At 37.9% G+C, this 14,015-nt stretch overlaps 1 protein-coding gene across 1 annotated transcript; it reads right to left on the reverse strand.

The window, feature by feature from the left end:
* Positions 1 to 1,869: 1,869 nt before the first annotated feature.
* LOC148853227 (alpha/beta-Hydrolases superfamily protein) lies at positions 1,870 to 12,541 on the reverse strand. The gene is made up of 6 exons (XM_088942576.1): positions 12,002 to 12,541; positions 11,124 to 11,601; positions 10,474 to 10,813; positions 7,311 to 7,409; positions 7,047 to 7,167; positions 1,870 to 2,474 (listed from the first exon to the last, which is right to left on the reverse strand). Exons 1-6 carry the CDS (start codon positions 12,189 to 12,191, stop codon positions 2,260 to 2,262), a joined length of 1,443 nt encoding a protein of 480 aa, XP_088798702.1. The 5' UTR covers positions 12,192 to 12,541; the 3' UTR covers positions 1,870 to 2,259.
* Between the last annotated feature and the right edge of the window lie 1,474 nt (positions 12,542 to 14,015).

The raw sequence follows: 14,015 nt of genomic DNA on the forward strand, positions 1-14,015 counted from the left end.
AACTGGAAAAAAACTGGGAACTGGTCAGGTGATCAGTTCTGGTTTTTCCCCAAATTGAATTTTTTCAAAAAATTATTGATTTTGGTTAATAAACCGTAGATTCGGATGATTAACCATTCAAACGGTTTTAACCGTTTTTTATTTTATTTTTTAAAATTTTTATTAAAACAGACCAACCATTTGGTTTGAATGGTCGGACCGTTCGACCCAGTAACCGGACCCCTGACTGGTTTAGTCTCCGAATCAGTTTTAAAACCATGAACGAAGGATATATTCTTTGACCATTATTTATTTGTTTTTTTCCATTATGGTTCTTTTTGTTCAAGAGAAAATATGTGGGCCTATTTAGATTCCACCTTCAGATGACAATTACAGTTGAATAAATTGATCACCATATATCATAAATATGCCAAATTTTCTGAGGAGTAAATGCAAAACCAACCTTCCTGCAGAAAGGTCTCATCCTATTCCTGCATTGAGCTCAATCAGTTTAAACTGATTTTCCACTAATGATCTTGAACAAAACCTCATTAATTTCTCAGATGACGAGGAGGTACATTACACGCTTATATTGACCAAGTTGTCAAATCAGATTCCTCCAATCACCTGTTTACAGTGTTTTACGCCCACGAAGGACGATAGATCTGATCAGACGTCTACTGGAGCTTGCTTAACGGCTTCATGGAAATGTTCCTGCTTTTGTAACAAGTTTTTTAAAATCGAAATATGTAACAAGTTTTTTAAAATCGATTTGGATAGTGAACCGGTCAGGGGTCTGGTCCCTGGGTCGAATGACTCGTTCTGATAAAAAAATGGTTAAAACCGTTGAACGGTTTGAATGCCCGGTTAGCGGTTTGTTGACCAAATCAACATTTTTCTTTGCAAAAATCTAATTTTAGTGAAAAACGATCAATTCCCGGTTTTTTGGTCTATCCATCCGGTTTAATCCGATTTTAAAGATCATGATATATACTGTACAAAACAAGGTTTACATATACAATAAAATAAACAAGATTTTATACTGTACATATTTGTATTTGTATTCCTCCCAAACGGAGCCTTGAGATTTATAAGTTGTGGCCTTTCTGCTGATTCCTGGTTTTACTATAGTTATTTCTCGAGAATTTTCTCATCATGAAGTCAAAGGTCAGGTAATGCAATTTCGCTTTTTGTCTGTTTCTTCAATTCTTCTCTCTGTCCAATACGCCTGGTTGAGGCCTGTCTTATCTCATTACACAATATTGTATTGTCGGTATGGAAACTCCAGTGATTTGCGGTCGAGGGGATGACCTCAGGGCCTCAACAACAAATACTGCGCTAGACCAGAATAGATGCCGCTGGAAAACAAAGCTGAGCCTTGATAGACGATTCACACTCAAAGTTGCAAGGGGAGCCCGTTTTTCCCTAGAGAGCAGCCTCAGGGAACAACCCTTCACATGAAAAATTTAAAAAACTGTTGATCGGACGTTACAAAGCCAGGTCGGGACGGGAACTTCCAATTACAGCAAAAAAGGAATACCAATTGATATTTCTTTCCGGGCTAGGGATCCCTGAGGAGAGAGGGAAAGATTTCCTCCCACCCAGTTAGGCAAGTAGGAGATATTTTAATTAACTTTTATCCTGGGTTAATATATATATATATATATCCAGAGCTGAATACCGATCATACATGGAGAGTTAGGTTTGAATCAGAGTTTTAGGTGGGCCTTAGCCGCTCCCAAGGACAAACATGAGCTCCAGTGGATTGCCACCAATTCACATCCCTTTCAATATCCCATCACATGGAGAAAGATGGGGCTCCTCATGCTCATAGAGGCAGATTAAGTATTTAGAATATAGAACCTGTTTGCTATCAAACGACAACAACAATAAGAAATCTCCATTCTCATCTCATGATTCTTATCCATGCAGTGCACGGTTTCCATTCCAAGAGAAAGCTACAAACAACAATAATCAAGCTAAATGAGATGATGAAGACTTCTCCCCTTCTACAGATCACCCTAGTGAACGAGACTATTCTTTACCCTTTTATTTAATGAAATAATGAAGATCCCTACCCTAAGATTTTCTTCATCAGGGTGTCGTGATACCATCTTCAATGACTGGTGGAGCCTGCGCTACCATACATTTTATATTATATGTTGCATTCGTTCTTTTTTCTTTTTTTTTCTTCCATCCATGTAAACCCGACAACTAAAAAAGAAAGGAAATAAAAAGATAAATATATGAAAACCTACGGAGAATAACCATTATAAAGTGTCAAGCTGATATTTGCAAAAGCTGCTCCTTAGAAGCTCCAAAAACTCTCTGAAGAAAATTCTGGACAACTGCAATGAACTCCTCAACCCTCTCTTCATGTGGTAAGTGGCCACAGTTCTTAATTACTTCAAGGCAGGAGCCAGGTATAGCTTCTGATAGCCTCTCAGAATTCCAGTAGGGGACAAGTCGATCGGTATCACCAGTGACAATCAACACTGCATTAGATAAGCAAATGGAGACAAGAATCAACAGAAAGTATCATTTTTACAAAACTCATTACAAAGCATTTTATTTAGTGTTTACAAGGACAATATAATTCAAGGTTCTTTCCTTGGTCATACTTCATCTTCATCGTTGCACTTGGAAGGTTGATAACAATTCCTACTTGTATTGCACTTCACCTTTTTTTTTCTTTTTATTTTAACCTGGGGTTCATCCAGGGTAAGGGGACATTACATGGTGCAATGGTAAAATATCGGGCCAACAATCATGGGAAAACAGATTCAAGTCTGAGAGAAACCACCTTATGCAAAAAGTGCCAAAGGTTAGGTCTGTATCCAATCCACTCTTCCCAAGACCCCGGATAGCTTGGACAACATTGGGTAATTACCCTTCATGGATTCATGTAAGGACAAGTTCGCTTTGGCTCATACTTTTGAGTGTTTACCAATAAGATGATTCCACATCAAAGGCTGAAACATGTCAGAATAAGGAAACAGAACCTCTGTCAAGGTTTGATTGGACTTCGTTTCACAGTTGAAGTTTCTTTCTTAAATCTGACATGAATCACTCATCTCATTGGTCAGTATGAGGAAACACACACACAGATATATGAACCAAATAGAATTCCCTGGCCAGACCCTTAAATTTTATTAAAACTGGTTAATGACCCAGTACTCAGTATGGGGCAACTATGCATGCCCATTTTGTTTAGATCCCACCATCCACCCAGCAAGTCTTGACACTTGAAGCATCTAGGCTTGGCTTTTTATTTCATTTAGGAGACTAAATTAGGTTTCATTTGTAATTAAACAATACACTCAACCTAGAAGAATGGGACCTACATCAATATTATGTCTTGAAAGCCTTTGTAATGGTTTTTTGTTCAAGTTGGGAAACTAAATTATAGTGGCATGTAGAAGTGCCCATGCAAGAGAAGAGAGGAAAATAGAGAGAGAAACGAGTAGATTGCAAATAGAGGAAAATAAATGGATTAGATTTTACACATGGTGGGTGGTCTGGACGTGAAGCCAAGGCAAGTATTGGCATTATATATATACAACCTACAAGAGGGTGGTAGGTGTAATTCTGATATAGAACTGTAGGTTTCCCACTTGGCCAAAAGTAGGAAGCTAACAGTTAGATTAGAGGGTGGGAACATAGAATTTTATGCCAGAAAATTTAAAGGACTCGATCTACAAGGTGCAATATATTTGAAGTACTAATTATAATATATATATATATATATATATATTTGAAGTACCAGATCTATTGACAACCATAATTCCTCTAATTTCTCATGAATGTTATCCAAATATGTCAAAAGACCATCCTCTAACGTGGATCTCCATCTAACTTGGCTAGACCATTGGCCACTCGGTATATATATATATATATTTGAAGTACCAGATCTATTGACAACCATAATTCCTCTAATTTCTCATGAATGTTATCCAAATATGTCAAAAGACCATCCTCTAACGTGGATCTCCATCTAACTTGGCTAGACCATTGGCCACTCGGTTACACTCACCAACTTCATGCTTACTATCAGTCTATTTGCTGCAGAAGGTTGACTATCCTACTAACCCAGTCTTATCATCCATGATTCCATGGTGGGTTTATTCAACCATAAATGGCTTCAAGTAGAATTGTAAGATCACATTCAATATGGATTCTAGTTTGCATTTGGAGATGGATCCAGAAATGTATTTCGTTGAAACAAGGTCTGGCTTCAACTGTGTTGTTCAAACCATGCCCATAAGTTTCCTGTCCAATCTCTTATGCATCCACTCCATCTACTTGCTCATGGGTTTCTCTGCCCTGAGTTCAGTTTGGTCCACCATCCAAGTATAATAACCCGATAGTGCAGCATATTTGGACTGTTGAGAGGATGCCTTCAGGCTATTTACACTGAGGATTGGATTGGAGTAAGTTTTCAACATCCTTTATATACTAAGTATGCATTTAACTGCAAAAGAAGGATGCTGTCATGCATCGTCATACCTTATCAAGTTCACTAAGTTATATCTCCCACAATCCTATAATAGGGACTATGCCAAAGAAGTATAGTAAATTGATTCCTGCCAGATACTTGTCTGAAGCAAATTAAGCATCTCTCTTCAACGTTCTAATTCCAGATTTGATTGCATCTTGAGAAAAGGGCTGAGCATTGTCTGAACTTCCTCTGCAAAATAACTTCTATTGGAGATGATTGACATCATCCACTTTACCCAGATATGACACCAAGATACCTTGTAAAATTGTTTCATGGGGATACTTCAATTTTTAATGTAAACTCAATATTTGAGAGTTGTCCATCCTTTGTCCTTTCCATATCTGGGTAACATAGCTTGGATGCCAATTTGAGATCAAGCATAAAATTCTTGCCAGTAGGCAGCTTTCTTTTCAAAGCCTTCCAAGCATGGTTTGACATCCTAGGGTGTAAACTGAATGTCAAGTAGATTTTAAATGTCTTCATCCTTGTTTAAGAGTGGATCTGTATTGATGAAAAAAACATTTAATAATGAGGAGTTGATTTAGGAATCAGGAAGGGTATTATCAAAAGATAATTATCACTGCACTATTGCAGTTCAGATTCCATGCACCTTTAGCATCCAACATATTACCTACCCTACCCTTGGGGTTTAGGATGCTGTTAACACTTACCAGGTTAGCAAGTGGCTCATTTCATACCTAGGGCTGCAAACAGATTGGATTGAAATGGATATACCTAGATCCAAATTTGATCCATTAATTTTTCTTTTTGAAAATTTGATCCACTAATAATACTTAGCAAAAAGAAATTTGATCCATTAATAAGTGGATTCACCATATCCATCAAATTCAAATCAGGCTCAAATCAAATTCAGATATTGAATACCATTGATAAAGTAAACTGAAAATGATTTGGAAAATATATTTTATTAACAAAATGAATTTGATATTGTGTATCGTGAATAATAAGACTTGGACTTTAACTAATGGCCCATGGAAAACAAACAAACATTAATTTTATCTAGATATAAGCATTTATGTTTCAATATTATTGGATCTGATCATATCAGGTCCAATTTGGGTGGATCCATTATTGATCCAATTATAAAAGTATTGAACTTGGATTGCCTTAACTGAACTGGATTTAATTCCGAATTTGGGCAAATTGATACCATTTTCAGCCCTATTCCTGCCCAACTAGCACAATAACGTAGCCATGGTCCTGCATTGAATCTCAGCAAGGGATGCAATTAGGTATGATAGAGCAATTCCCCTTGTATGGTCAAACAACTTCTCAATGTTGCAAGAAAATCAACTCTGCAGCACTGACCACCATTACATAAACATCTTCAATTAGCCTAGTGTTTTCACCACCATCTCCTTTTACTACAAAGGGTTCCACATCTTTCCCACTCTAAAAAATTCTTGTATGCAGAGTTTTAGATTATTTTCCATCATGCTAGAGGCCTTAGAGCCATCATTTGTAATCTTAAATTTAAACATCCATCCTAAACCCCTCCTTAGACCTAACCCCATCTTCCAAGCCCCTACTCCTAACTACAAATCCTATCATTATTCTAGTTCTCTTCATGTGTCCCTTACTTTTTAGAGCATCCACCCACTGTCGTCACTTGCCAAACTTTTGTAGGAAGGCCAGCTATCCCTTTCTATATCATGGGAATAAGGGGGTTTTTTATATATTGGCTGCGTTTACCATGCATAGTATGCAACTTAAAACTTTTTCATCAGTTGCCATAAATTCTAAAGAAAGAGTGATATGTAAATAAATGCATGCGTACAAGATAATAACATATTTTCTACACATACACATAGTTGGATCACCCAATCCCAGCTCAAGTTTGGGAAAAGCCCAAGATTTGAGTCCAAGGCCAAGGTCCAGACCACAACCCTGAAATGGCAGCGCAACTTGTGCATGTTGCACCTGGCCCAAGTTGCATACGTAGTGAGTGTTCCTCGCACCCCCCCCCCCCTTCCCCCTTCCCCCTTCTGCTTTTTCACAGGATTTGAACCTGTGCCACCTCAATAGAGGGATGACTACATGGTCATTGGCTAGCCAGTGTATTCCAGAGATCTAACAACTTTTAACTTACAGAAAACTTGAAGTAATAATTCCGCAAGTAAAAATTGATAAGTGCTCCCATACTACTGATCTGCAAGCATAAACTCCACTCACATAGCATCCAGCTGCACATTAGAAATATCTCCCACACATGTATGTTAAATTCATGGGGAGATAAATGTGTGGCTGGATTCCCATGCTTTCTGAGTGTGTGCATAGGTTTTGCTTGCAGGGAATCCCATCACCATACCACTAGTACTACCACTATAAATGTACTTCTATGCACATGAACCAATAATATGTTCCTATAACTATCATTAGTGCCACTTCCTTTTAATGTCCAAGGATGCTACACATGTACATATCTAGTATTCTAGTTTAAAACAAAATAATTTCTTTTACAATAATAACCAAAAATGAATTATTCATGATCTTATTTCCTCTTTTGCTGACATAAAGTGGGAAAGTAACAGCATTTTATGATTGTTACCTGGACAAGAGATCTCGTGGAGCCTTTTTGTTAGTGGTGGCTTTGATTCAGATTCAACATCTGTAAGCATGGCTATCGTGTATTCCACAAGAGCTCTGTCCCAGTCTTTAACCCTCAATGGCTGTGTTGGAAAAAAATACAGTGAACGAAAAGAGGTTAGATTAAAATTGATACAGTCTAAATGCTTCATAATACAATACTCTCATAACAAACTCAGAATGCTGTATTTTACAGAATCATAACCGACAAAGACAAGGCAATTACCTTTGTATAACCGCACAAAGTGTGAGAACTAATTTGAGTTGCATCATACCATGAATTTCGAATGGCAGCTATACCAAATTTGTCAATTATGATTCTTACCTGCACAACCAAAGAAGCAATTGAAGTGCAGACACATAATGAAAATATGTCAAAAAACAAATAGGAAAATAAATGCTGTTTTAGATGTCCATGTACTTTTTAAAGTAACTAAAAGGAATTTTGTAAAAAGAAAAATGCAACCATCAAAATACAATGCAAAAGCATTGAGAAAACAGTAAGACAAATCACAAAGCTCTAATAACAATCCCAAACCCAAAAATCAAGCCAATTCAAAATCAATGAACAGAACAAGACGAGACAAATAAAGCAATAACCACTAGCAGTCAAACCAAGGATCTCAACTTGGAAAAATGCTATTATCTCCAGACCCTAAATGCATAATTTTTAAATTGTTTGTCTCCCATCTGTATAAATATCTTCAGCGCCCCACTCCCCCATCAATTTCTTGAGCTCCCAATTCTCCATACCAATTTCCCCACTTTTATAACACCACTTCTCCATATTTGAACCCTCTAATCTTTATAATCCTCTCCGTTTGAATCCTCAGCTCCAGAACTACCAAACTCACTAGCCTCCTCCTCTACCCCTAAATCATCATTCCTCTCCCTTCCATGAAAATCAGTGTTTTAAAAGCGCAAGGCGAGGTGCGGGCCTTTTTGAGGCAAGGCGCACAATTTAAAAAAAATGCAAAAAATTATAAAACATAATATTAATAAAAATATCAACTTAAGTTTTAAAATAAATGTTTTAAAAAACCTATTATCTAAAATTAAAATACATAAATATAATATGTAAAGCATATTCACATGAGAATTTAAAAAATGAAATCAAACATATAAAACATTTTCAAGCATATAAAACCAACAATCTCTTTTTTTTTTCTCAATTGCATCAAGTAGCTAATGTGATATATTACATTAATAATTCTACGAACCGCCTTTGTGCCACGCCCCTCGAGGCAAGCCCAAACAAGTCCATGTTAGGGTCTTAAATTCTTTGATTTCACACGAAAAATAATAATTTTATAGTTTTAATTGCTTTTAAGAAGATATTTTATTAAAATGAATGAATGGAAAACATTACCAAAGAGGGGGTTCTTGAAGCTTTGGTGAGCGAGCAAACGCCCCGGGCCCAACGGCCAAACTCAAAAAAAGGGAAAAAGCGGCAAATTTTCAAAAGGCACACGCCTGGGCTAAGGCACAAGGCGCACCGGGCGCATGCCTAAGCACACCAGGTGTGCGCCTTTTGAATGGGCTGCACCTAGGACTTGGGCGAGGCGCCCACCCTAAAATGCGCCTAGGCATGCCTTTTAAATCACTGATGCAAATAAAAACAATACCCATATGTTGATAGGGAAATAGAAATAGGAAACAATCCAAATTGTAATTAAGGTTGTCGAAAATATGCTAGTGGAAATAGGCAACCCTCTTGGCCCCTGGGTGAATTGAGTAATTACCACCCCAACCAATCTTTTCTTCTTTTTCCAATTAAATAAGAAAAAAAAAAGGTTTTAAAGCATCATGATAACTTGTCTAGGTATGAAGTTTGAAGAAGTAGGATAGAAAGGAAATTATGAATAGGAACCGATCCAAATTGTAGTTACAATTGATTGAATACACTAGTAGCAACTAGCAAGCCTCTTCACCTTGGGTGATTTGAAATAGTCCTCATTAGTCTTTTCTTCTTTTTCCAATTAAATAAGAAAAAAAGGAAAAGAAAAGTTCTAAAGAGTCAGGAATACATGTATTGTTTTGAAGTTTGAAGAAGAAAGAATAGAAAGGAAATTAGGAATAGGAACCCATTCAAAGTGTAGTTAAGGTTATCACAACACACTAGTGGCAACTAGCAAGCCTCCTGGCCCCTGAATGATTTGAATAACCACCACCGCAACCAGTCTTTTATTCTTTCTCCAATTAAATAAGAAAAAAAAAAAGATTTTAAAGAGTCAGGAAAGCTTGTATGGCTTTGAAGTTTGAAGAAGCAAGATAGAAGTAAATGTTTGAATTCAAAGTTTGAACAAGTAGGATATGAAGGAAATTAGGAATATGAACCCATTCAGATTGTAGTTAAGGTTGTCACCTTGTGCTAATGGCAACTAACAAGACTCTTGGCCCCTGGGTGATTTGAATAATCGCCACGCTGACCAGTTTTTTATTGTTTCTCCAATTAAATAAGAAAATAAAAGAAAAGGTTTTAAAGCATCAGCAATACATGTTTGGCTTTGAAGATTGAAGAAGCGGGAGAGAAAGGAAATTGGGAATAGAAACAATCCAAATTGTACTTACGATCGCCAGAATATACTAGTGGCAACTAGCAAGCATCAGCAATACACCTCAACAAGACTTTTCTTCTTTCTCCAATTAAATAAGAAAAAAATAAAAAAAATTACAACATAGGGAATACTTATCTAGCTTTGAAGTTTGAAGAAGAACGAATAGAAAGGAATTAGGAATATGAACCTATCCAAATTGTAGTTAAGGCAGTCAGAAGACACTAGTGGCAACAGGAAAGCATCTTGGCCCCTAGATGATTTGAATAATCACCACCAGAACCAGTCTTTTGTTCTTTCTCCAATTAAATAAGAAAAAGAAAAGAAAAGGTTTTAAAGCACCGGGAATAATTGTCTGGATTTCAAGTTTAAAGCAAGATAGAAAGGAAAATAAGAATAGGAAACCATCCAAGTTGTAGTTAAGGTTGTCAGAATACACTAGTGGCAACAAGCAAGCCTCCTAGAAAGGATTTTAAGCGTCAATAATACTTGACAGGCTTTGAAGTTTGAAAAAAGAGCATAGAAAGGAAATTTTGGAATATGAACACATCCAAGTTGTAGTTAACACCGTCAAAATACACTAGTGGCAACAGCCAAGCCACTCAGAATACACTAGTAATAGCTTAGTTGAGTCATGCTTAATTGGAAGAAATGGTGATTGTGCAAAATCAGGATACATACAGTGTGGAGGGATGCTTTAGGCATACTAGTTGATCAAGTGACACACATTTAGTTGAGTAGGTCTAAAACATGAAGACAAGTAGATCTTACAGTTAAATCCACATGTATTAACTATAGAAACTAACCAAAGAAGATAATAATAAGCTCACTTACCAACATTACCCCAAAGGCCGAACGCAGAACTGCTTTTAAGGCTTTCTTATACACAGAACTGATCATATCAACCATCCCTTTTAGCATCTGCATTATCCCTTGAGCAATGTACACAAAGATCTTTGACAAAGTCCTTCCAATCCTGATAAATGAATTCTCAATGATATTTGAACTCGATCTGTTATCTTGGTTCTGGTTTTCTCTTCTCATTTGGTTTCCTTTGACACCTTTAGGTAAAACATATGGGGCCAGAATTGCTGGGGCAACAAGGATCAGAGCAGCAACACTCTCAGGAGCCTCGAAATACGTATCAACTGCTACAAGAGAACCGGCCGAGTGCCTGGGAGCTCATATTTCCAGGTTGGACAGATTTTAGCTGTCAGAATTGAAAGGTTGCAGGAGAGGAGAAAGATTTGAGTTCTACTAACAAATTAAGTTTGTTGCAGGAAAAATGTTGACTAAGCTCTGATGTTTACTACAATCTAATCAAATCCAATTTTTTAACTGAAGATCTCCTTAGTGGGTTCATCCACCTGGGATGCTTTCCGTGCAAAATGTCATATCAACTAGATATCATTCCAATAGGCACGGCTAGATTTTATATGAGATGACAACGATGAACAATAATGTGAAATTCAAAACTTACATACCCTATAAGTATTGCCTTCTCAGCGGCTAAGATGTCAATGAAAGACAGGGTCGCTAGCACAGAAAATGCCAGGGAGTACGGATTTAAAGGTTTTGAATCATCACTAGCACGGGAGTAATTCACCCTTGATGTTAGCCCGAAGGCTGGCCTGTCAAAAGCAAGAACTTTCCCACCAGTGACCTGTGCCAAAGGCTTCATGGCTCGTTCCCATGAAAACACAGAGGCTCCAAAACCATGTAGTAGAATAATGGGCATGCCAATCTTTTTAGTCTGGTAGGTAAGTTGAGAAGCAGCATGACTGTGTAACGAGTGCTCTGTTTGATCATTTTCCTCACATATCTTATGGTGTATATGCACCCCTTTAAACTCACAAAAAAAACTGTCTCGATCAGCTAAGACCATTGGATCCAATAATTCATCCTGATCAATGCCAGCTATTTTCTGCGTTGTCCGCTTCTTTTCGCTATCCGGTAATTGCTCTGAAGAAAAAAAATATATAGAATGGATTAACTATTCCTTAGAAATCCAGAAAAGTCTAAATGCTCAAGATGCTTATAGAACAATATCTGAAAGAAGTGACCACCTTACGCACACATAAGTGTGAACGTTGTTCAAATCTTGGGGCAAAGAATATTGGTTTTATGAAAGATTAGTGGCTCTGAATTCAGTCAATTTAACTAAAAACTAGAGAAGTTCATAGCTTTTAAGTCGGAGTTATATTCCACGTCTTCCAATTGACAGAAAAAGAGGTTCGTTCTACATAGACCAAATGTAATCTTGCGATAGCAAGATCAAAAGCTGCCTGTCAAGATTATTTACCAACTATAGGATTGCACAAGCGTAAATAAACTATTAAATTCTTGGAGAGTGAACTTTTACCGGAATATCCAGCGTCGGAACCGGTGATCGAAGCAGCTCTCCGGTGTAATTCTAGCTTCGTCCTTGGAGAACCGAAGCCGGGTTTCGCCGGATACTTGTGGAAAACGACAAGTTCACTGCCGGCGAACCTCGAGTTATGCTGTGGAGGTGGAGGGGCAAGGCAAAAGAACTGGTGAAACCCTAGACTCATCTTCTGCGAGAAGAGATAGTGGTTGAACTGTTGAAAATCTTGGGATCCAACGGCAACGAGAAAAGAGTGGTTCCAACAGCGGATAATCGAGTTATTTCCCGCCAATTTTTACTAGAATAATTGATTTTTAAGGCAATATTAATGATTTTGCCGGAATTTAGTTTAGTCCAGGCTTTCCAATTCTAGCAGAATGTTGGCTAGAACTGGAAAAGAGGTGGAGATTATTCCGGAATCTCATTTTCGTCTGTATAAGTAGAGAGAAGCCGGCGATTCCCAACAAGCAAATGTAGATAAGGAAAAAGGTACGGTACCAAACCAATCAGTCTTTCGGGCTTCAACTAAACCGGCATAGTATTTCTGATTGGTTACTTTATTTATAAAGGAGTCTGATTGGTTGAAGTTTTCCGGCTATAATTATTGTCTTTACGGTACCACAGATCCCAGTCCTACTCACTACGGCGATTTGTTGGTCAGTTATTTACGTGATCAAAATTTATGGTATCTTGAGTCTTGACTTAAACTCGTCTGAAGCCTAATGGTGAACCCCGATCTGCAACTTCTGACTTCTGAGGACCCGTTTGAGTCTCGATTCTTGGGAGAGAGGTCAGATGGTTGAACTACTTTTACTTTTCAAAAGCCAAGCCATCGAGTGAAGCTTTTTTTTATTTTTTGTGGGGGGGGGGGGGGGGGGTGAAAGCCAGTCTCGACTGGACTTCTGGAATTTACAGGTTATTACATAAAGCACTGTTGATATGCTGTCCTGTCCGGGAGGTGCCCATCACGCAAAGGACAAATACGTGTCCGAAGACGAAGACCCAACACAGAAACGGGATCTGCTCCTCACACATGGGCGCCTCACAGACACATCTCCCTTTAATAATAACTTATAAGTAAAAAATATGTTTCCAATGCGTGATAAGATGTTCATGTGAAGCGCCCTGTGTGAGTAACAGATTCAGTCTCACCAACACAAACTATACAAGACAAACCGTAACAGGTTGCCTGACCTTCCCGAATAACAATGATCTCCAAGGCCTCCCCCATCAGGCCATCACATAACCGAGAATGGATTAGGTGAATTTGATAATTGTGTCACGGGCGGTCGGAGTTCACATCTGTGCCCCACAATGTCTCACAGCACATCTTGGAAACATCCCTCCATGATGATTATCTATCGATTTTGGGATAAGGATGTAGACATTGTGAGGCACAGATCTGAACTCAGGCGCTGTGGGGTCAATCATTTTGTTGCACATCAATATATACATGGCCTAAAGCTGCATTTGGCATTCCTTAATTTAAGGATTTATTAAAAACTCAGCATTCACAACCATAAAAAAGGAGATAATTCTTTAGTATAAGAAATGGAAAATACGGCCTAAGAAGGATATCAACGACTACGCCTAAACATGAGCTTTCCTCCTAATTTTTAATTGGTTATATCATACGATATTCTTTTTTAATTCTTCACGGATACAATATGCCGTGTTACGTGTATCAGACTTGTCAAGTTGATATTTTGAACCATGATTGGTCTGCGCCGAGAGACCCAATAAGCATGGCAAAGATGCGGGGGAGAGATAATACTAATAGTGATAGAGCCGGTGATTCTACTCTATGCACCATGGGGGAGTATGCATGTGAAGAAATGGAGGACGGTTGATCATCAGCATCCAATGTATACCTCATTTGAGCATCTCTATGGAACGCTCTATCATTTGGGTTAGTCTGCCTCGAGAACAAAATGCAACAAAGACTTGGAAAGGGAATTTCCAAAGTATCATCTTATATAAATCAATTTTTTTTGTGCAATGTAAAATATGT

The sequence above is a fragment of the Nelumbo lutea genome, chromosome 5, assembly GCF_056320005.1.
Source record: "Nelumbo lutea isolate HS-2025 chromosome 5, American lotus-T2T, whole genome shotgun sequence".
NCBI lineage: Eukaryota > Viridiplantae > Streptophyta > Magnoliopsida > Proteales > Nelumbonaceae > Nelumbo > Nelumbo lutea.

Excerpts from the sequence above, each read along its gene's own strand:
- LOC148853227 (XM_088942576.1), bottom strand. The coding sequence starts at position 12,191 with ATGAGTCTAGGGTTTCACCAGTTCTTTTGCCTTGCCCCTCCACCTCCA. Across the intron at positions 10,814-11,123 it reads GAGAAGGCAATACTTATAGG|GCACTCGGCCGGTTCTCTTG; the intron begins GTATGTAAGTTT and ends ATGAGCTCCCAG. Across the intron at positions 7,168-7,310 it reads CTTTGTGCGGTTATACAAAG|CCATTGAGGGTTAAAGACTG; the intron begins GTAATTGCCTTG and ends TTTCCAACACAG.